The 22,601-nt window shown below is 40.8% G+C and overlaps 2 protein-coding genes across 31 annotated transcripts in view; one reads left to right on the top strand and one right to left on the bottom strand.

The window, feature by feature from the left end:
• Positions 1–22,601, top strand: part of PRELID3A (PRELI domain containing 3A) — a 103,845-nt gene that overhangs the window by 56,717 nt on the left and 24,527 nt on the right. For 4 of the 24 annotated variants that reach the window (XM_089894898.1, XM_089894908.1, XM_089894907.1 and 1 more), the window contains exon 6: positions 18,856–18,919. The exons of 2 other annotated variants lie outside the window; for them this stretch is intronic. In XM_089894898.1, the coding sequence (XP_089751024.1) occupies positions 18,856–18,919 (64 nt within the window). Of the gene's footprint in view, positions 19,316–22,601 lie in introns of those variants that run through there. 18 more of the 24 variants (XM_089894893.1, XM_089894905.1, XM_089894900.1 and 15 more) reach the window with 14 other exon arrangements.
• Positions 18,921–22,601, bottom strand: part of SPIRE1 (spire type actin nucleation factor 1) — a 205,990-nt gene continuing 202,309 nt past the window's right edge. For 6 of the 7 annotated variants that reach the window (XM_022551242.3, XM_022551244.3, XM_022551243.3 and 3 more), the window contains one exon: positions 18,921–22,601. In XM_022551242.3, coding sequence (XP_022406950.1) covers positions 22,343–22,601 — 259 coding nt within the window. In that variant the 3' untranslated portion in view covers positions 18,921–22,342. The other variant, XM_089894887.1, reaches the window with a different exon arrangement.

The raw sequence follows: 22,601 nt of genomic DNA, 5'->3' as shown, positions 1-22,601 counted from the left end.
GAGATTAATACTTTGTTGGTCACTTTGTTGGCAAATGGGGTTGGCAACACCATTCTGTGGGTTGTCTTTTCATTTTGTTTACGCTGTGCAAAAGCTTTCAAGTTTAGTTAGGTCCATTTGTTTATTTTTGTTTTTATTTTCATTACGTCTACAAGGTGGATCAAAGAAGACATTGCTGCAATTTATGTCAAAGAGTGTTCTGCCTATGTTTTCCTCTAGGAGTTTTATAATGTCCAGCCTTACATTTAGGTCTTTGATCCATTCTGAGTTTATTTTTGTGTATGGTGTTAGAGAGTGTTCTAATTTCATTCTTTTACATGTAGCTGTTCAGTTTTCCCAGCACCATTTATTGAAGAGACTGTCTTTTCTCCACTGTATGTTCTTGCCTCCTCTGTCATAGATAAATTGACCATAGGTGCATAGGTTTATTTTTGGGCTTTCTATCCTGTTCCATTGATCTATATTTCTGTTTTTGCACCAGTACCATACTGTTTTGATGACTGTAGCTTTGTAGTATAGTCTGAAGTCAGGGAGCCTGATTCCTCCAGCTCCATTTTTCTTTCTCAGGATTGCTTTGGCTATTTGGGGTCTTTTGTGTTTCCATACAAATTTAAAAATTTTTTGTTCTAGTCTGCGAAAAATGCCATTGGTAATTTTTTTTCTGGCCGTGCCCGACGGCATGTGGGATCTTAGTTCCCTGACAAGGGATAAAATCTGTGCCCCCTGCATTGGAAATGTGGAGCCTTAACCACTGGACTACCAGGGAAGTCCGCCGTTGGTAATTTGATAGGGATTGCTCTGAATCTGTAGATTGCTTTGGGTAGTATAGTCATTTTGACAATATTGATTCTTCCAGTCAAGAACATGGTATATCTTTCCATCTATTTGTGTGATCTTCGATTTCTTTCATCAGCATCTTATAGTTTTCAGAGTAAAGGTCTTTTGTCTTCTCCGGTATGTTTACTCCTACATATATATATATATATTTTTTTTTTTACGATCTATTTATTATTTATTTATTTTTATTTTTGGCTGCATTGGGTCTTCGTTGTGGCATGCGAGATGTTTCATTGTGGCATGCGGGCTCTTCATTGTGGTGCACGGGGTTCTCTCTAGTTGTGGCACGTGGGTTTTCTCTTCTCTAGTTGTGGTGCGCAGGCTCCAGAACGTGTGGGCTCTGTAGTTTGCGGCATGCAGGCTCTAGTTGAGGCGCGCAAGCTCAGTAGTTGTGGCATGCGGGCTTAGTTGCCCTGCGGCATGTGGGATCCAATTTTCCCGACCAGGGATGGAACGCAAGTCCCCTGCATTGTAAGGCGGATTCTTTACCACTGGACCACCAGGGAAGTCCCTATTGCTATTTTATTCTTTTTGATGTGATGGTAAATGGGATTGTTTCCTTAATTTCTCTTTCTGATCTTTTGCTATTAGTATGTAGGAACGCAAGAGATTTCTGTGTATTAATTTTGTATCTGCAACTTTACTGAATTCACTGATGAGCTCTAGTAGTTTTCTGGTAGCATCTTTAGGATTTTCTATGTATAGTATCACGTCATCTGCAAACAGTGACAGTTTTACTTCTTTTCCCGTTTGGATCCCTTTTATTTCTTTTTCTTCTCTGACTGCCGTGGCTAGGACTTCCACTAGTATGTTGAATAAAAGTCGTGACAGTGGACATCCCTGTCTTATTCCTGATCTTGGAGGGAATGCTTTCAGCTTTTCACTGTTGAGAATGATGTTAGCTCTGGGTTTGTTGTATATGGCATTTATTATGTTGAGGTAAGTTCCCTCTATGTCCACTGTCACTGGAATCAAAACCAAGGTCTAGGCATTGGCCCAGATGATTCTGATCCAGGTGTCATCAGACCACACTTTGGGGCATATTGGGTCCCTTCCCTCCTCTGAACCCACCTGGAAATCTACTTCCATGAAGGTGTTCTTGACTGACACCAGCTCACAGCTTACTACAAATTCCTAGACATTTATATTGCTTTGGATTTTTTCGAACTATTTACACATGTATTTGACCAGGAGCCAAGATGAGATGTTTACTTTGCACGCACAGCCCTGGGCATTCACTGAGTGCTTGGTGACGTGAGGACTGGATTCAGAATCATAGCCCTTGGTGGGAAAAGCTGTGGAAACACAGCAGGGTCATGAGCACAGCATCGGAAGTGGTGACCTCAGGTGTGATGCTGGGCTAGTGGTTTGACCTTGGGCAAATGACCACCTTGCTATTCCTGTTTTTCAGATGTAAAAGAGGGTATGCATAGCACCTGCTTAGAGTTGAGTATCAGAGTTGTGGCTGAGGGTGCTTTGCACAGTACCTGATATGGAAAAGTGCTTGAAACCAAGCAAGACCCTGCAGGACCTTTGTGGTGACAGACCCCACCCTCCCATGTCCCCTGCCTCTTGTTTGTAGAAAAGCTTTAGCCTCCTAGGCCTTCCCCAATTTCCAAAGAGCAAATTTAATCAGAGAAGTGAGAAAATGCAGAAACAAATGAAAACAGTCAAGCAAGTCAAAGTAATGATAATTTAGCCATTAAATGAACTCAAGGACCTTTAGTTCCTCCGCAAGGGCTATAAGTAATATCCTGAACTATATCCTGAGTTGTTTTGCAGATACTAAATCCTCCTCACCAGGTGGAGAAGTTAACTGCATGTTGACCACAAGCACATAGACCCCTAGAGTGGTTAGAATCAGAAGGTTGATGATGTTAACTGCTGAAATACCACCGTTACCTCATCACCCACCGAATCAGACAAATGTCCACAGGCTGATATGGCACCCATGACCCTCTCCCTCACCTTGCCTTTAAAAACCCTTGCCTGAAGGACATCAGGGAGTTTGGGTCTTTTGGTCACAAGCTACCCATTCTCCTTGCTTGGCCCCAGGCTGGGTGCCTTGCAATAAATGCTGTACTTTCCTTCACCACAACCCAGTGTCAGTAGGTTGGCTTTGCTGCATGTTGGGCGAGCAAACCCAAGTTTGGCTGGAAAACAATTTTGGTGACCCAGGTGGGCCTTCCATCCCAAGTGGGCATCTTGCCAATGGCACACTGGCCCCTGGCCATTGGCAGTTCATGGATCCTGTCCCGCAGCTGCCTGAGCACTTTTTTCTCAGGAGCAGCCCCAAGTGCTTGCACTGACTGGACATTCCTGGCCATGGCAGTTTTGATGCCATGGTGATGGAAACAAGGCTCTGGTCCTGATCTGGTTTGGTCTGTGAGACCTCTCTGGTAAGTGGCAGAACTTCCTATGTGACTACACCATGGTATTCTTCCCTACTGGGTTGCCTTGCTTGGAATTTTCCTTTTGGTGGGGGCCGTGTGGAGGGGAGACGTAAAACTTGGTCATCTGGTTTTAAGTGGAATGCCACTTTAATTGGATTTCCCCTTCTGGGTCGAGGAGTCCCTCAGCCATCCAGCACTGCCTCAGTGGTAATTGGAAAACTCCCTGTTAGACCAAGGCTGATCTGCACCCCTGTCTGGAATTCCAGATAAGAAACTTTCCATTCTCATGCTAGGGAACTACAACCCTGAAAGGCCACCAGCCAACACTCTGCGTGGTTCTGATGTGTTTCTGGAAATATCCGCAAAATGAGAAAAAAGGGGGTGGGGTGGGAGGAATCGGAGCTCTATTCCATCTCATAGTCCCCTGGGATGTAATTTGCAAAACTGGGAGAGCTTTAGTTATGTTCCTACAAAGAGATAGAAAGAAAATGATTTTTCCAACACTGTGTGGCCACAATATTCTTTAGACTTGAGAAAAATTCCAAAACTGGTTCTTTTTTTACTCAGAGAAAACTGGCTTGATAAAATATTTTTTCAAAATTCTGACCCTGAGAGAACAAAAGTATTCCTAGGAGAAAGCTTTAAGTTATAACTCTTATCATGTCCTTGGAATGCAAACACAGTCCACAATGCCTGAGACTACAGCCTTGGGTTAATCAGTAGAACCTGAAAGGAAAAAAGGGAAAAGAGCCTTAAAATTCAAGTGAGTAAACTTACTCCAACTGTTATTTATAAACGAATGAATTTTATAATGTCTGATTCATGACTAAGTTTTAAAATAAAGCTATGAGATCTCTGATTCTGTCTTCATGTAAAAATGAATCTATGAATGAGCTCTATTTAATTTGCTTAAAGGAAATTAAGTGCTTATATAAATTCTCAGAAATACAACAGAAACTCTCATGTGATCTGGGGAATATTCAATATTAAATTAATATCTGGCATTAAAGTTACAGTTTGTTGGTTTATTAATACAGAAATGTCTTTAGAGTCATCAATATTAAATATAATACTTTTATCATACCTAGATTTAATAGAAGCCAAATAAGTTCATATTATATCTGCTGTAAAATTTGTAAGCAAAAAAATTAACTTGGTATGATGATATTTTCATAAGCACTGAAATAGAGATAAATGGGATAGAAGCTTTTAGGTGAACTCTTTAGGAATAATTATGCTTTAATTTCTCCAGAGGTTGGTAACTTGAAATTTTATAATTTTACTAAATTAAGGTAAATGATGAGAATTCATTGAATGTCTAGATCATTTTTAATTAAGATAAAATACTGGAATATTGATTGCTAGGCAAGTCTAAGTTTGCCTATCTTCTTATGAGAGAAAAGCTAAAAACATGTTTATTAGACAAACGTCTTGGACCATGTTAAAAGAAAGAAATTATGCTATGAGAAAATGTATGTTTTTAAAGGTTATGGAATGTTTTCATTAAATGTGCCAGTGAGGAAATGCTGATGTAAGAAACAGTTCACAATTGCTTGCTTCTTGGTTTTTGCTAGAGAATAAGGTTTTTAAAGCTTAAAAATTACAATATATATGCAATTAAACTACTAAAGATAGTAAGGGAAGCTTTACAATATGTAAAGAAAGTAGTATATATGTTGTCAATGAGAGAAGGTATAAAGAATGGAAATATTTTGTTAAGTGAAAAAAAGAGTAATTTTATCCTAGAGCTGGTTGTTTCTGGATGAGAAAGAAAATAAGGGACAAACTAATATGGATACAGAAAGTGATAGAATGTTTGTGGAAAAGGAACCTTAAGGAAAGAGTTTTGTTCATGGTCAACATTGGCTAAGATTAGATTCAATTTAATTAAGTAAATAAATTTTGTTACTATAAGTAGGCTGGTACAAACTGGAGTTTGATTTTCTCTGTTAAGAGAATAAAGTATTCCTGCAATATTGAGCTGCTTTTGATGACATATTGTAAGCTTCATAGGTTTTTCTTTCTCTGGCTAACTTTGGGATGTTTCAAAGGGCCCGTAAAGCATCTCAGTGAGAAATATTAAACTAATTAGAATTATCTGGTATATTAAATTACATGAGAAGCATTCGCAAATGAGTGGTGATAAACATTCTTAGGTTATACTGTATGGATAAATGTCATTAGTGTAAGTGTTCTAGAAATTATATGAAGTTCCTAAAATTTGAATATGTCCTGATATTCTGTTATCAGTCAATTTTAACTATTATCTTAAAATGTTGTATATCAACTTGGTTAAGTTTGTCCAATTGCATTTTAATCAGATCTTTCCCTGTGCCTTTTTTCATCCATGGAGAGTTATTGTTTCACTCTGATGCTTTTGCAAAAATGCTTCATCTTCAAGACGATTCATAGAAAGCACTTTTGGACAAGTACAGGTTTCTAGTAACTTTCAGATCATACAGCTGAACTCGGTAAGAAATTAAAGAATTATAATAGAAACCCAAATGACCTCATAAAACTGTTTACCAAATGTTTGTCTCCCTATCAAAATGGAAAGAAAATTCTCTAGTAAAGTTGTCACAGAGTATAACTAATCATGACATGTATCACTACTTGTTTTAAGTCTGTTGTTAGAAGCACATGTACAATGTTTATGAGACAATTCAGTATAATTGATAAAATGTATAGCCTATAAAATGCTTCCCCATTAATCTAGCTCTGAGCTTGTTTACTGTCAGTTTTCCCCCAATGTGGACAACTAGGCAAATGTGTGTACACACAAAAGTAGGCCTAGCACTGAGGGACAGGATAACCAGGGTAGGCAACTACCACCCTGGGCATCGCAGGGCAGGCAACTACCACCCTGGCATCGAGGGAAAAATATTTTGATCATCAATGCTTTCTATAGATTTGCAATCAAAAGGGGAAAATGATGGAGGAAATTCTCACATATTGAGGTAGGGGGATGTCATTCTGGCGTACACATGATTTAACTTGAATTTTAGGCTAATCAAAACAGTCTGTTTATGGCCTATTAAACATACATCATACATCTGCTTTAACCATTAAATGAAATAATGCATTTAAAAAAACAGAATAACCATGGTTCAGGCATCCAAATGGAGCTGGGTGTCTGTTGTGGACATGGTTTCACATGTGTTCCTGTATTATCCCTTAAATTTTCTGAATTGTATCAGAATCAAGGATATCACCAGCTGTTCTCAAAACATTATCTGCTAGCAGCTTCCACCTTATGGTCATAAGGTCTCCTCTTGTAACTGTGAAACCTTTCTCTTACTTTAGGAATAGTAATGGCAAATGAGACAATTCAAGACGTAGCCTCCCAGCAGAAGGCACTACATTCTTTAACAATAATAATACAAGAAAATAAAATAGCTTTAAATTTTGTTTTAGCAAAAAAGAAGATATATGTGTAATGGCCAGTAGCTCCTGCTATGTATATATTCACACCCCGGAAAAAGTGAAACCCAAATAAATAGAATCATTCTGAAGGTTACTTGGTTACAGAATGTATGTAAAGAGGAATGACCCACTTCAAAACTTATGTTTTCTGATTGCTATCTGGAATAGGAAGGCTCTTTCAGGGACTACTACCAGGGTGTGCATTTTGGTCATTATCATCACTGTAATATGAGTACTAATTTTCAAATATTTGTTCAGGTGCTATGACAAAGGAATCAGGGACTTCCCTGGTGGTCCAGTGGTTAAGACTCCCATGTTTCCACTGCAGGGGGGTACAGGTTCAATCCCTGGTCGGGGAATTAAGATCCTGCGTGCTATGCTGTGCGGTGAAAAAAAAAAAAAGACAAAGCAATCAAAGAGAGAGGTAATATTTTTCATAATACAAAATATTGATGCTAAGCTTGAGACTTGAGAATTCTTTAAAATTAAAGTCAGTGAAAGATCTGACAGCCAATATGGTGGAGTAGAAAGACCCTGAGCTCACCTCCTCTGACGAGCACACCAAAATCACAGCTATCTGCAGAACAACCATTGACGAAAAAGACTGGAACCTACCAGAAAAGATCTTCTAAAACAACCCCAACAAGCCAGGAGAGGCATACACATGATATAATCAAAATCCCATACCCCTCCCTTGGGTGGGCAACACACACCTGGAAAATAATTATATTGCAGAGGTTCTCCTACAGCAATGAGAGTTCTGAGCCCCACGTCAGGCTCCCCAGTCTGGAGGTCCAGCACCAGCAAGATGAGCCCCCAGAGCATTTGGCTTTGAAGGCCAGCAGGGCTTAACTGGAGGAGGCCCACAGGACTGGGGAAATAAGAGACTTCACTCTTAAAGGGTGCACACAAAACCTCATGCACACTGGGACCCAGGGCGAAAGCAGTAATTTGATAGGAGCCTGGGCCAGACCTACCTGCAAGTCTTGAAGGGTCTCCTGGAGAGGTGGGGGGTGGCTGCACTGGGGGCAGACATAGTGGGGAACTTTCAGCTGTGTGAACACTACTGAGGCTGGTGGCTGACATCTTGGATCATTAGTGCCAAGACCTGGCCCCACCAAACAGCCTGCAGGTGCCAGTGCTGGGACACCTACCAAAGGCCACTTCTCCAAGGTCAAGAAATGTAACCAACCTACCACATACATAAAAATACAAATAGCAACTTAGACAAAATGATGCGGCAGAAGATTATGTTCCAGACGAAGGAAAAAGAGAAAACCCCAGAAGAAGAACTAAGTGAAGTGGAGATAGGTAATCTACCCGACAAAGAGTTCAGAGTAGAGATGATCAAAAGAACTCTGGAGGGGAATGGATGCACAGAGCAAGAAGTTAGTTTTTCACAAAGAATTAGAAAACAGAACAACCAGAGATGAAGAATACAGTAACTGAAATGAAAAATACACGAGAAGGAATCAATAGTAGACTAAATGATTCAGAAGAACGTATCAATGAGCTAGAAGACAGAGTAGCAGAAATCACTGCCGCTGAACACAAAAAAGTAAAAATGAAAAGAAACGGGGACAATTTGAGACCTCTGGGACAATATCAAGTACACTAGTAGGGGCCCCAGAAGGAGAAGAGAGGGAGAAAGGGCCTGAGAAAATACATGAAGAGATAATAGCTGAAAACCTCCCTAACCTGGGAGAGGAAAGAGTTACCCAAGATCAGGAAAGAGGAACACACCAAGACGCACTGTAGTCAAAATGACAAAATTTATAAAAGATAGAATATGAAAAGCAGCAAATAACACACATAGGAGTTCCCATAAGGCTATCAGCTGATTTTTCAGCAGAAACTCTGCAGGCCAGAAGGGAGTGGCACAATATATTTAAAGTGATGAAAGGGAAAAAACTACAACCAAGAATACTCTACCCCCAGCAAGGCTCTCATTCATATTTGATGGAGAAATCAAAAATTTTACAGACAAGCAAAAGCTAAAAGAATTCAGCACCGCCACACCAGTTTTACAACAAATGTTAAAGGAAGTTCTCTAGGTGAAAAATAAAAGGCCACAGCTAGAAACAAGTAAGTTGCAGAATGAAAAAGCTCACCAGTAAAGACAAACATACAGTAAAGGTAGGAAATCATCCACACACAAAGCTAGAAGGGAGGTTAAAAGACAAAAGTAGTAAAATTATCCGTATCCACAATAAGCAGTTAAGGGATAACAAAAACAATTAGATGTAAAATATGATATCAAAAACAGTAATTGTGAGGGGAGGAGAGTACAAATGCAGGGTATTTAAAATGCATTGGAAATTAAGAGATCAGCAACTTAAGATAATCATTTATATATAAATACTGCTATACCAAAACCTCATGGTAACCACAAGCCAAAAATCTGTAATAGATAAACACACAAAAAAGAAAAAGGAATCCAGACATAATACTAAAGATAGTCATCAAATCACAACAGAACAAAGGAAAGAAAGAGGAAAAAAAAGACCTACAAAAACAAATCCAAAATAATTAATGGGACTTCCCTGGTGGTCCAGTGGTTAAGACTATGTGCTTCTACCTCAGGGGACATGGGTTCAATCCCTGGCCGAGGAACTAAGATCCCACATGCTGCACAAACAAAAACAAACAAACAAAAACAATGGCAGTAAGAACATATGTACTGATAACTACATTGAATGTAAATAGACTAAATCTTCCAACCAAGAGACACAGACTGGCTAAATGGATACAAAAACAAGACCCATATATATGCTACCTACATGAGACTCACTTCAGATCTAGAAATTCATACAGACTGAAAATGAGGGGATGGAAAAAGGTGTTCCACGCAAATGGAAATCAAAAGAAAGCGAGAGTAACAATACTTACATCAGACAAAATAGGCTTTAAATTGAAGACTGTTACAAGAGACAAAGAGGGATGCTACGTAAGAAGATATAACAATTGTAAACATATAGGCAACCAAAATAGCACCTCAATATATAAGGCAAATATTAACAGACATAAAAGGAGAAAATGTCAGTAACACAATAGTAGTGGGGGACCATAATACCCCACTTACATCAACAGCCAACTCATCCAGAAAGAAAATCAATAAGAAAACACAGGCCTTAAATAACACATTAGACCAACTTGACTTGATTGATATTGATAGAGCATTCCATCCAAAAGCAGCAGAATACACATTTTTTCCAACTGCACATGGAACATTCTCCAGGATAGATCACATGCTAGGTCACAAAACAAGCCTTGGTATATTTAAGATAATTGAAATCACACAAGCATCTTTTCCAACCACAACACTATGAGACTAGAAATGAACTACAAAAAACAAAAAAAAACCAAAACCTGCAAGAAACCCAAACAGGTGGAAGCTAAACAACATGCCACTAAACAACCAATGGCTCACTGAAGAAATCAAAGAGGAAGTTAAAAAATACCCAGAGACAAATGAAAATGAAAACACAATGACCCAAAAACCTATAGGACACGGCAAAAGCAGTTCTAAGAAGGAAGGTTATAAAGATACAAGCTTACCTCAGGAAACAAATAAAGTCTCAAACAGCCTAATTTTACACCTAAAGCAACTAGAGAAAGAAGAACAAACAAAACCCAAAGTTAGTAAAAGGAAAGAAATCATAAAGATCAGAGCAGAAATAAATGAAATAGAGACTAAAACAAAAAACCAAAAAACAGAAAAGATCAATGAAACCAAAAGCTGGTTCTTTGAAAAGATAAACAAAATTGATAAACCTTTAACCAGACTCATCAAGAAAAAGGGCCCAAATTAATAAAACCACAAATGAAAAAGAAGTTACAACCAATACCATAGAAATACAAAGGATCATAAGAGACTACTACAAGCAACTATATGCCAATAAAATGGACAACCTAGAAGAAATGGACAAACTCTTAGAAAGGTACAATCTCCCAAGACTGAACAAGGAAGAATTAGAATATGAACAGACCAATTACCGATACTAAAATTGAATAAGTAATTAAAAAACTCACCCAAAAGTCCAGGACCAGATGGCTTCTTCACAGGTGAATTAGCGAAGAGTTAACACCCATCCTTCTGAAACTATTCAGAAAAATTGCAGAGGAAGGAACACTTCCAAACTCATTCTGTCAGGCCACAATCACCCTGATGCCAAAACCAAAGATATCACACTCAAAAAAAGAAAATTACAGGCCAATATCACTGATGAACACAGATGTAAAACTCAACAAAATACTAGTGAACTGACTCCAACAATACATTAAAAGGATCATACACCATGGTCAAGTGGGATTTATCCCAGGGATGCAAGTATTTCTCAACGTCCATGAATCAACCAATGCAATATAACATATTAACAAACTGAAGAATAAAAAACATTTGATCATCTCAGTAGATGCAGAAAAAGCTTTTGATAAAATTCAACATCCACTTATAAACTCTTCAGAAAGTGGGCATAGAGAGAACAAACCTCAACATAATAAATGCCATATATGACAAACTCATACACAACAGCTAATATCATACTTAACAGTGAAAAGCTAAAACCATTCCCTATAAGATAAGGAACAAGACAAGGATGACCACACTTGCCACTTTTATTCAACATAGTTTTGGAAGTCCTAGCCATGGCAATCAGAGAAGAAAATGAAATAAAAGGGATCCAAACTGGAAGGGAAGAGGTAAAACTATCACTGTTTGCAGATGACATACTATACACAGAAAATCCTAAAGATGCCACCCGAAAACTAGAGCTCATCAATGAATGTGGTAAAGTTGCAGGGTACAAAATTAATACACAGAAATCTGTTGCATTTCTATAGATTAACAATGAACTATCAGAAAGAGAAATTAAGGAAACAATCCTATGTACCATTGCATCAAAAAGAATAAAATACTTAGGTATAAACCTACCTAAGGAGGTAAAAGACTGTACTCTGAAAACTATAAGACACTGATGAAAGAAACTGAAGACCACACAGATGGAAAGATTTGGTGTGTTCTTGGATTGGAAGACTCAATATTGTTAAAATGACTGTACTACCCAAAGTAATCTACAGATTCAATGAAATCCCTATCAAATTACCAATGGCATTTTTCACAGGATTAGAATAAAAAAATTTGGCTATTGAACAAATTTTGGCTATTATTAGAACAAAATTTTTTTTTAATTTGTATGGAAACAGAAAAGACCCTGAATAGCCAGAACAATCTTGGGAAAGAATGGAGCTAGAGCAATCATGCTCCCTGACTTCAGACTATACTACAAAGCTACAGTCATCAAAACAGTATGGTACTGGCACAGAAACAGACACATAGATCAATGGAACAGGATAGATAGCCCAGAAATAAACCCATGAACTTATGGTCAATTAATCTATGACAAAGGAGGCAAGAATATACAATAGAGAAAAGACAGTCTTTTCAATAAGTGATGCTGGGAAAACTGGACAGTTACAGCTAAAAGAATGAAATTAGAACATTCTCCAACACCATATACAAAAATAAACTCAAAATGGATTAAAGACCTAAATGTAAGACTAGACACTATAAAACTACTAGAGGAAAACATAGGCAGAATGCTCTTTGACATAAATCACAGCAATATTTTTTTGGATCCGTTTCCTGGAGTAATGGAAACAAAAGCAGAAATAAATAAACTAATTAAACTTAAAAGCTTTTGCACAGCAAAGGAAACCATAAACAAAACGAACAGACAACCTATGAAATGGGAGAAAATTTTGCAAATGGTGCAACCGACAAGGGATTGAGTTCCAAAATATACAAATAGCTCATACAATTCAATAACAAAAAAACCCAAACAACCCAATAAAAAAATGGGCAGAACACAACTGCTGAGCCTGCGCTCTAGAGCCTGCGAGCCACAACTGCTGGGCCCGGGTGCCACAACTGCTGAAGCCTGTGTGCCTGGAGTCCATGCTCCGCAACAGGAGAGGCCACCACAGTGAGAAGCCCACTCACCACAACGGAGAGTAGCCCCCGCTCGGCGCAACCAGAGAAAGCCCGTGCACGGCAACAAAGACCAACAGAGCCAAAAATAAATCAAATAAATTTATTTTTAAAAAATGGGCAGAAGATCTAAATAGACATTTCTCCAAAGAAGACATACAGATGGCCAACAGGCACGTGAAAAGATGCTCAACATCACTAATTATTAGAGAAATGTAAATCAAAACTACAATGAAGTATCACCTCACACCGGTCAGAATGGCCATCATCAAAAAATCTACAAATAATAAATGCTGGAGAGGTTGTGGGAGAAAGGGAACCCTCTTACACTGTTTTGGCAGGAATGTAAATTGGTGCAGCCACTACAGAGAACAGTATGGAGGTTCCTTAAAAAACTAAAAACAGTTACCATATGATCCAACAATCCCATTCCTGGGCATATATCTGGAAAAGATAAAAACTCTAATTCAAAGAGATACATGCATCCCAGTGTTCATAGCAGAACTATTTACAATAGCCAAGACATGAAAGCAACCTAAATGTCCATCAGTGGATGGATGAATAAAGAAGCTGTGGTACATACATACAGTGGAATATTACTCAGCCATAAAAAAGAGTGAAATAATGCCATCTGCAACAACAAGGATGGACCTAAAGATTATCATACTAAGCGAAGTCAGAGAAAGACAAATATCATGCATCACTTATATGTGGAAAAAATGATACAAATGAACTTATATACAAACAGAAATAGACCCACAGACATAGAAAACAAACTTACAGTTACCAAAGGGGAATGGGGGTGAGGGATAAATTAGGATTTGGGGATTAACATATACACACTACTATATATAAAACAGATAACCAACTGTATAGCACAGAGAACTATACTCAGTATATTGTAATAAGCATAAGGGAAAAGAATCTAAAAATGAATACGTGTGTGTGTGTGTATACACACACCCATGTATAACTGAATTACTTTGTTGTACACCTGAAACACTGTAAATCAATTATACCTTAACTTTAAAAAATAATGAAGTCAATGACTTTATCTCCTCTTATCCTGAAAATTTGGCTTTGCCCCCATTCAGCAGTTAGTAGCCAGAGTAGTCATCATCCCTGTTCCCCTCAGGACTGAGAAATATAAAGAAAAGGGGGGACTGAAACCGGGCAGGACCCTGTGGGGCCTTCCTTGTGACAGATCCCACCCTCCTGTGTCCCCTGCCTCTTGTTTGTAGAAAAGTTTTAGCCTCCTAGGCCTTCCCCAATTTCCAAACAGATTTAATCAGAGAAGTGAGAAAATGCAGAAACAAAGGAAAACAGTTAAGCAAGTCAAAACAATAGTTTAGCCATAAAACAAAGTCAAGGACCTTTAGTTCTTCCTCAAGGGCAATAGAAAATATCCTGAGTCATATCCTGAGTTGTTTTGCAGATACTAAATCCCCCACCAGGTGGAGAAGTTAACTACACGCTGACCATCAGCACACAGACCCCCCAGAGTGGTCGGAACCAGAAGGTTGATGATGTTGACTCCTGAAATACCACCCTGTTACCTCACTACCCACCAATCAAACAAACGTCCACAAGTTGATTAGGCACCCTGACCCTCTCCCTCACCTTGCTTTTAAAAATGCTTACCTGAAAGCCATCAGAGAGTTCGGGTCTTTTGATCATGAGCTGCCCATTCTCCTTGCCTGGCCCTATGTTGGGTGCCCTGCACTAACTGCTGCACTTCCCTTCACAACCCAGTGTCAGTAGATTAGCTTTGCTGTGTCAGGCGAGTGAAATCACATTTGGTTCAGTAGTTCAGTAACGTGCTCAATTATTGGTAGCTATCATTAGCTACTAAAAATCAGCAAAATATTTTAAAAGTTATTAATAGTAACAGCACAAAATATCTAATCTCATAAAGCTTACCTTTTTGTGTGTGTGTGTGTGGTACGCGGGCCTCTCACCGTTGTGGCCTCTCCCATTGCGGAGCACAGGCTCCGGACGCCCAGCCTCAGCGACCACGGCTCACGGGCCCAGCCGCTCCGCGGCATGTGGGATCTTCCGGGACCGGGGCACGAACCCGTGTCCCCTACATCGGCAGGCGGACTCTCAACCACTGCGCCACCACGGAAGCCCATAAAGCTTACCTTTTATCTTCCCTTATTTTCTTTTCTTGGCCAAATTATTTTAATATGACAAATTTGAAATCATTTAATATATTTTATTTCAGCCCAGTTGGCACATAAATTTTAATCAAAGTATTATGATTACTACCATACTATGAAAGGGGCAAGTAGTAAAAAGGTAATGAGTACGAGCTCAGTGCTGATAAACATATGCTTTGCATTTATGTAGTGGCTTCGATTATGGGTCTTTAACATCTGCCCATCAATTTGTTAATGGAAAAAAGCTGGGTCAGGAGGCTGGGCTGTACATGGTGGCTCCACCCAGGGGCTCTGGAAGTGGAAGAGTGCCTGGAGAGGAACTGTGATGAGTGGCATTTACAAGAGTGGGGTCGGAAACCCAGACTGGCAAGTAGGGTTTCTGCGAGCTGCAGGTAACCAACAGATGCATGAGCTGCTGACTCAAGCCTCCCTATTCTAGTTGCCCACGTTAGGCCTGCAGTGATTTGTTGACTTAGGATTGTACTCCTGCCTTAAAGGAAAAACACAGGGCTGTACGTGGCCCTTACGTGTTAAAGAGCACAGACTACACACTGTGTCAGCGGTTTGAAGACGTTGATGGTTCCATCTTTGTATTGCTGACTTTTTCTCATTTCCATATTGAACCTGCTCATTCATTGACTCCACAAACATTTATTGAGCACCTGTTGTTGCATGCCAGATAGTTTTCCAAATCTAGGGATGTGGTGGTAAAGAAATCTGACAAATATCCGTGTCTTCATGGAAACAATGTAATAGATGCTGACTGCAGTGGAGAAAAAAAAGATGCAGGAGGAGTAGGAAGGGCAGGAAGCACTGCAGAGACATGGCAGTCGAGAAGCTATTGGAAGCAGCCCCTGGCCAGGGAGGAAGCCCGGTCTGTAGAGCTGTGAGACAGAACCAGGGAGTAAATGACTGCGTGAATGACACAAGGGCTCCATCCCAGCTATTGGACCTGTTCAGTGATGGAACTTGGCAGAGCATAAGCATCTGCCTGGCCCTTGAAGTGTTTCATCAGGGCTGAGAACTGCGAGGGCCAAAGAGACAAGCTTCTTGGCTGGGGGTCCCATTACCACACACGGGAGGTGTGTAGACTGGGGACCCCTGTAGCTGTGGTAACTATTTCTTTGATCAAGCTGGACAGCAAGAGTTGTCTGTACTTTTGTTTCCACTTAACACAATTAAAAGTCTGTTTCATGTAGTCATCCCTCCAGCTACTTGCTTCCCTTTACGTCTCGACAAGAGCACACGTCACACTGTAGGAACAGAGACCTGCCAAGACAGACCACGTCTTTCCATCGTGCAGGGCTGGGAGATGAACCACCAGTAACCGGATGGTGCCAACACAAAGTGGCGGGTGCAGAGGTGTTTGGGTTTTTTTGTCTGTTGTTAATATGTCAACTCATCTTTCTGTTTTGTTTTGTTTTTTAATTTTGGGAGATGGACTCAGGTTCTTTACAGCAAATAGTAAAACTGAACTTGCCTTTGCCTCCCCAAGTTTCAAATAAATGCAGCATATACTGTTTCTTGCATTCATGTAATATAATCAGGTTCGTCATCAATACAGAGAAATATTGTTTAATAACACTTGGCTTCAGTAAAAGTGCTGGCGTGGATGCACAGAGATCTCTCTGAGTTTCTCATGCTCTCGGTTACTCACTGTTCAGTGTTTGTGCAGTACTGGTTCTTTGACCCCGTGTGTGTTGTGTCTCTCCTGGTTAAAAGTGACCTCAGAGACCACCTCATCCAACACCCTCACTTTAAAATTGAAGAAACTGAAATCCAGAAATGTTAAGGTGCTTTCCCAATGTCTGATAGCTGTTTTGCTGCCATGCTGGAGCAGTTTAGTTAGAACCATTTCAGATACTTGAGACCAGGTACTGCTGGAAGGTTCTGCTTCACTAATTACAGACTAGTTTGTGTTTTTTTCCCAGTTATCATAAAGCTCTTTTTGCAAGTGAATACCGTTGTGGAGCAGAGTCAGCTCCAGTTCCTACCATGAAGGAGGTGTGCCCACCACCGGCTGCACCAGGAGGAGTGCCTTAGGCCACCACAGGAGCCACGCAGAAGTGGGGGTGTCCAGCCAATTACACCCACAGTGCTCAGTCCAAGCTCACAGTCTGTGGATCTGACTCCTTAAATGACCTTGAGATTGTGGTAGGATGACTCAAGTCATCTTCCCTTCCTTGGTGGACAGCTGAAATCTCAGGCTTCTTCTGTCTTTGGGGTGTCTAAGATCAAAGTTTTTTCCCTTTAAATGAGAAGTTATTCTGTTTTCTGTTTACACCTTAGGCTCCCTGCTGCAGGAGCTACACTGCTGAGGTTTACCTGTGCAGAATCTTGCTGTTCCTTCTCTTTCTCCCAAGTGATTTCCTGCAGCTTTTACACCATGTTTGCTTAGGAATTTGATATTCAGGTTAGCTCTCCAGGAATCCTCAATTTCTCTTTGGCATTTCCACTCTCCCAAACACTGTTGCTCCCGGAAAAGTTTGGGGTGTGACATTTTCTGCTGTGTTACCCTAGGGAAAGGAACTACTGGGGGAGGTAGGCCAGGGACCAACAGATGATTCCTGCAGTTACATGGGAACATCAAAGCAAAGAATTATACAGAAGGGCAAACTTCTAGTGAGGCTGCCCCTTTTTTCTAGCCACTCCCGAGGGAAGGAAGTTCTGCCTTTTCTTAAATTCATAGACAGTCACGTTCGTTGGAGCTGCTCTGAGAGCACTCACTCCTAGTACAGGAGCCAGCGTCTGGCCCCCTGGGTGAGTGGAACATCCAGGTGATCCCTCAGCTTTTAAGCCCCAGGGACATAAGTGAACTTTAATGCCCCAGTTTTCAAGAGCCCACTTTTAGAGAACTGTGTCCTGTCAGTTCTGAAGCCCTTTTACTTCCACTACTTCGATGGTAAGGAAGTGGCTCAGATTTTGCCACCAGCATCACAATTCAACAGCAGAAACAGAGCTGTAGAATGTTCCACACAGTAAAATCTATTCTAAATAGATAAATATATACATCATACACATTTTAATGGAACGAGCCAGAACAGCATTGTGAATTCAGTCTGCCAGGTAACTGCACCTGAACATTTAATTAGTACAAGCAGAATTTTATATTAAGTAGGTTCTTAGCTCTTAAATTTTTTTGGATGAGCAAAGGGAGATGTTTCTAGACGTGGGCCTTAGGCTGACATGCAGGAAGAAGGCGCATTCTGATGAATGTATGTGTATGTGTGTGTGTAACTGGAGTCTTGAAACACATCATATGTGCAATCAAGCCCTTACCTAGAAGAGTTCTCCTTATGAAATTCTAGACTCTGATGATTTGCAACTATACAACTTCTCAACAGGAGCTAAGAAGGAAAAAGAAAGTTGCAGTTAAATAAGGGTTACCCAGAGCTTCCCTTCCTGGTACCCGACCTCTCTGTGTCTCTGGAATTCAGGAGGCACAAGGCAAGGGCTGTGACCCGGATTCAGAAAGTCAGTGAACATTAGAATTATGAGCTGACATCTTGTTACACACATGTCACAGAGAAACTTTAGCAGAAGAAGAGCCTAAAATATATCTGGCAAATAAGTAATGAATTAATGTCACACTCAATATCATGTAATATTTGGTACGTAAAGGGCTAATGATGCTCTATATTTAGTTAACATAAAGACAAAAGAACTTTCCTAAATTCATTCTGGGTTTAATCTTCCTAATTTTTTCTTGACCCTTTAAGAGCTACAGCAAGAAATTTTCTTCATTGGACATTTTAAGAATATATACCTTGAGGAATTCGATTTAGGAAAAAAAATAAAAGCTTTATCTTTCTATACATAATTTGTCTCCATAGATGTGACTTCTTATATAATAATTGTTATATATACTATTTATAGATTGTAGTTTCCTACCCTGCTGAGCTGAAAAAGGAGGCAGGCTGCCCGGTGACACAGCAGAGTTACGGTGACTGCTCATATTCATTTATTTTTCCAGTGTGGTCCTTGTAGATTGTATTTCTCAAGCTGATCGTAAACTGCTGATGTCATATAAATATATCTTGTCTTCCCAACCTAGGTGGTTTCCAACAGCTAGTTACCAAAAGACATCATCATTTTACAACAGGAACTCCACAAAGAAGGTATGATGTAAAGTCATTTATTTTCCCCTCGATAAATTTTAAAAGACTTTAATGGAAAACGTTTAGTACTGTCATGTCACACTGCATACCAGCAGTACCTTGACTTTTACACACAGGAAGCCAGGTCAACGTGTACACATTTCCCCATGGCCCTTCAGCAGTTTTGCATGTACAAAATTGTCTGCTATTTTGCTTTAGCAAACAGCAACATAATTTAAAACTTTCATGTCTCCTATGTGACACCTAAAATCAGTCCAACATTAATACAGTTAGAAAAATAAAAGCCTTAAAAAATTCATGGTATGAGCTCACGGTGCTAATCACATAACATGAGTTTATGAGTTCATGGGATCTCATCAAATGTCAGATCATTTAAAAAACTCCTACATAACAACTTTCTGGTTTAATTTGAAAGGCCTAAGACTTGAAATCTAGTAAGACTGTTAAGTCGACGTACAAATCAATTACTTGATTTAACTTTTACTTGCCTTGGGAGAGTTAATTCTCATTGTCCACTGAATGAACGCCTTTCAAATATTAATTACTATATTACAGTATTTACAAGCTTTCTTATCTATCCTAAACTGACAGAAAGTTCAGCTGTGAGAAGGGTGAGCTCATGAGGCAGGGGATGCAAGGGAGGGTGTGAGCCTGGAGGGAGAGGGTGAAAGTGAAGCCCCCCGCTGGGATACATCAGGCTCCAGGAGACCAGCCAGCCAATGATGCTGTTGTTGTCAGACCAGAAGTAAGTGCCAACAACCAGGACAAAGAGGAGGCCTGGGAAGGTGTGTTATCCCAGTAGGAAGGGAGGAAGGAAGCTAGGCCTCAGGTCAAACGAGGCTGAGGACTGAAACCACGCCCCACAGGCTGGCAGTGAATGACCCTCTGGAAGTTACCCGATTTGGTTGAGGTGCTGGGGATACATGCCATGGATAAGGGAGGGGGTAAGTGCAAGAATTTGTTTTGGCACCAGATAGTGATGCTGATTTGATTTCTACAATATTAGCTGTGCCATGTGCCCTTTTCTACTGTACTTTCTGCAAACTGTCCCACGGAGACCTACCACCCACTTGACGTCTTCAATACACTTGGCAAAGCCTGTTAGTGCTGTGGACAGTGCTGTGGACGCTCTGCTAAGAGGCGCCCACAATGCCCAGACAACCTGCACAGTGTCACAAACCTGGAGAAGTGAAGTCAAAGACTAGATGTGCTAGATTTTATGTGCCTTGTGAATGTGGATGGGATTCTCATTTAGGGGGTTTAGTTTCTTGTGTTTTAATAACACCTGTAAAAAACTAGTTATTTTTATTTTATTTTATTTTTTTGCGGTACACGGGCCTCTCACTGTTGTGGCCTCTCCCGTTGCGGAGCACAGGCTCCAGACGCGCATGCTCCGCGGCCGTGGCTCATGGGCCCAGCCGCTCCGCGGCATGTGGGATCTTCCCGGACCGGGGCACGAACCCGCGTCCCCTACATCGGCAGGCGGACTCTCAACCACTGTGCCACCAGGGAAGCCCAAGTCGTTATTTTAAAAAGCACACTCTCCTAGGTCTGGTCTGTGCATGGATACAAACACCACCCCATCTCCCTTGCACCCTTCCTGGTGGTTGTTTGTTTAGAAGCTGCTCACACCAAAAATTTTTTTTTTTTTTTGGCGGTACGCGGGCCTCTCACTGCCATGGCCTCTCCCGCTGCGGAGCACAGGCTCTGGACGCGCAGGCTCAGCGGCCATGGCTCACGGGCCCAGCCACTCCGTGGCATGTGGGATCTTCCCGGACCAGGGCATGAACCCGTGTCCCCTGCATCAGCAGGCGGACTCAACCACTGCGCCACCAGGGAAGCCCACACCAAAATTTTATAAATGAGATTCACTCAATATAATGTTTAAAGCTCTTATGTGAGAGTCTTTAAAACTTTAAACGTTTCCATAATCAGTAAGGGTTCTCTGGTGGCCCACTTTTACATGCAAATACAGACAAACTGTTAACATGCATTACTTCAGTCAATTGGTAAAGTTTATTTTGTAAGTGTAAGTAATTTTAAGCTATTTACTAATTTATAAATTTCAGTCACGTAAAACCACTACCAGGGCAGTTCTGAGGTATTACTGTTAATTCGCTATAGAAATGTTCCTGTATTGTGAGGTGGTGTGAAGTGTGACTGCCCTGCCTTTTGGTGAGCGGTGCTGTCACGGTGCTGACTACAGGTGTGTTCTAGAGAGTGTTCAGGAAACTGCTGTGCATGTGCATTAACCGAGCTTCCAAACATGACTGGCAACTTGACTGGCTGGTCTGCCAAGCAAACCAAAATCATAAAGATGGCCACGGAATGGGCCACACAAGTCGAGAAATGACAGTGTATGGTGCCGCCTCAACCTGGCTTCATCAAAACCCGTCCTATTCAAGTCACTTACAAGGAGAACGTGTGCAAAAAGCATCCACAAAGCCTATCAGCAGGTTAATTTTAAATGAACTAGACCATGTTTTTGCTTTTAAAATTCATTTATAAAAATAAATTTCAGTTTGAGACCTCAGATACCAAATTGTGGCTTAATTTAGTCATGATGGCGAGACTAAAGTTATGAAAACTGCGGTTGGAAATGTGAGCGCTCCAGCTCGTTCCCTGCAGCGTGGCTGACGCACTCACAGCCCTTCTTCTATTGGCCAAAATACTCAACTTTTGGACAAACTTCTAGCCTGCCCTTGTCCCCAAATGCCACAAAACTTTAAATCTTAGACCTCCAATATAAAACTACTAGTAACCATAATACATTCAAGACAAGGAAAGCCCTGCACCTGCCTCAAGAGACACTGCCCCACTTCCCCGGGCACAGACACAGCGTGGGGGACATGGGCGCCCACTTGAGCGTACAGCTTATTCAGATGCTTTGTACTGGAGCGTGGAGTAAAGTCCCTCCCGAGTCTTTATCTCAGAGCAACAATAATTTAAAACCAGTTTGAGAGCATGAGCAAATCCTTGTAGGTTCTGTGCTGTGAGATGGTAACAGCCTGGCCCAGCCTCCAGGGATCTGTGTGCATCAGGCAGGAACACTGTCGGGTGGAAATGCCAATATGACTTACTTCTTAGACTGTGCTGACTTCGACGCCTGTGTTAGACGGATTTCTCACACCAGAAGCTTTCTGCCTCAGTCAGAAAATTATTTGAGGGACAGTAAAGAACTGAACTAAGGAAAAAGTTTCTGGCCTCCAAATCACCACACACACAGAAGCAAGTTTCAAACTACTGTCCTCTCTCAGTGCAGACAAGGGACTGGCTGATATGAAGACAGTGTTCAGTCTGTGGAACAGTGTGATGCAGCAAAACCCTGATCTCATGCAAACCCGAACCAGTTAACTGCGGCGAGAAGACAGCCCCGCTCAGTGTTCTCTCGCGAATGCGACTCTGCACACAAATGCACGGGGCTCAGACCTCACTGATGGTCCTCTCCGAAGGGCAGTACTCCGAAGGGCCTGCCGAGGACACGTAGAAAGACTGCGTTTTCCTTTTCAATCTGGCTCTTTTGTTGGCCAGCACCAGGCTATGCCGGCTTGAGTTGATGATTTCTGAAATGAACTTTTTGCAGTCTACACACACCTCCATGGTGCTCCAGTCCTCCATCAACTCTTTGGGAAATTGGAGTTCTTCATCTGATTTGTCCACAGACTTGGATTTTGAGGACAAT

Source organism: Delphinapterus leucas, chromosome 14 (genome assembly GCF_059928025.1).
Source record: "Delphinapterus leucas isolate spDelLeu-1000000601 "Yukka" chromosome 14, BTC_Dleu_Yukka2, whole genome shotgun sequence".
Taxonomy (NCBI): domain Eukaryota; kingdom Metazoa; phylum Chordata; class Mammalia; order Artiodactyla; family Monodontidae; genus Delphinapterus; species Delphinapterus leucas.
This window is presented reverse-complemented; position numbering and strand designations above follow the sequence as displayed.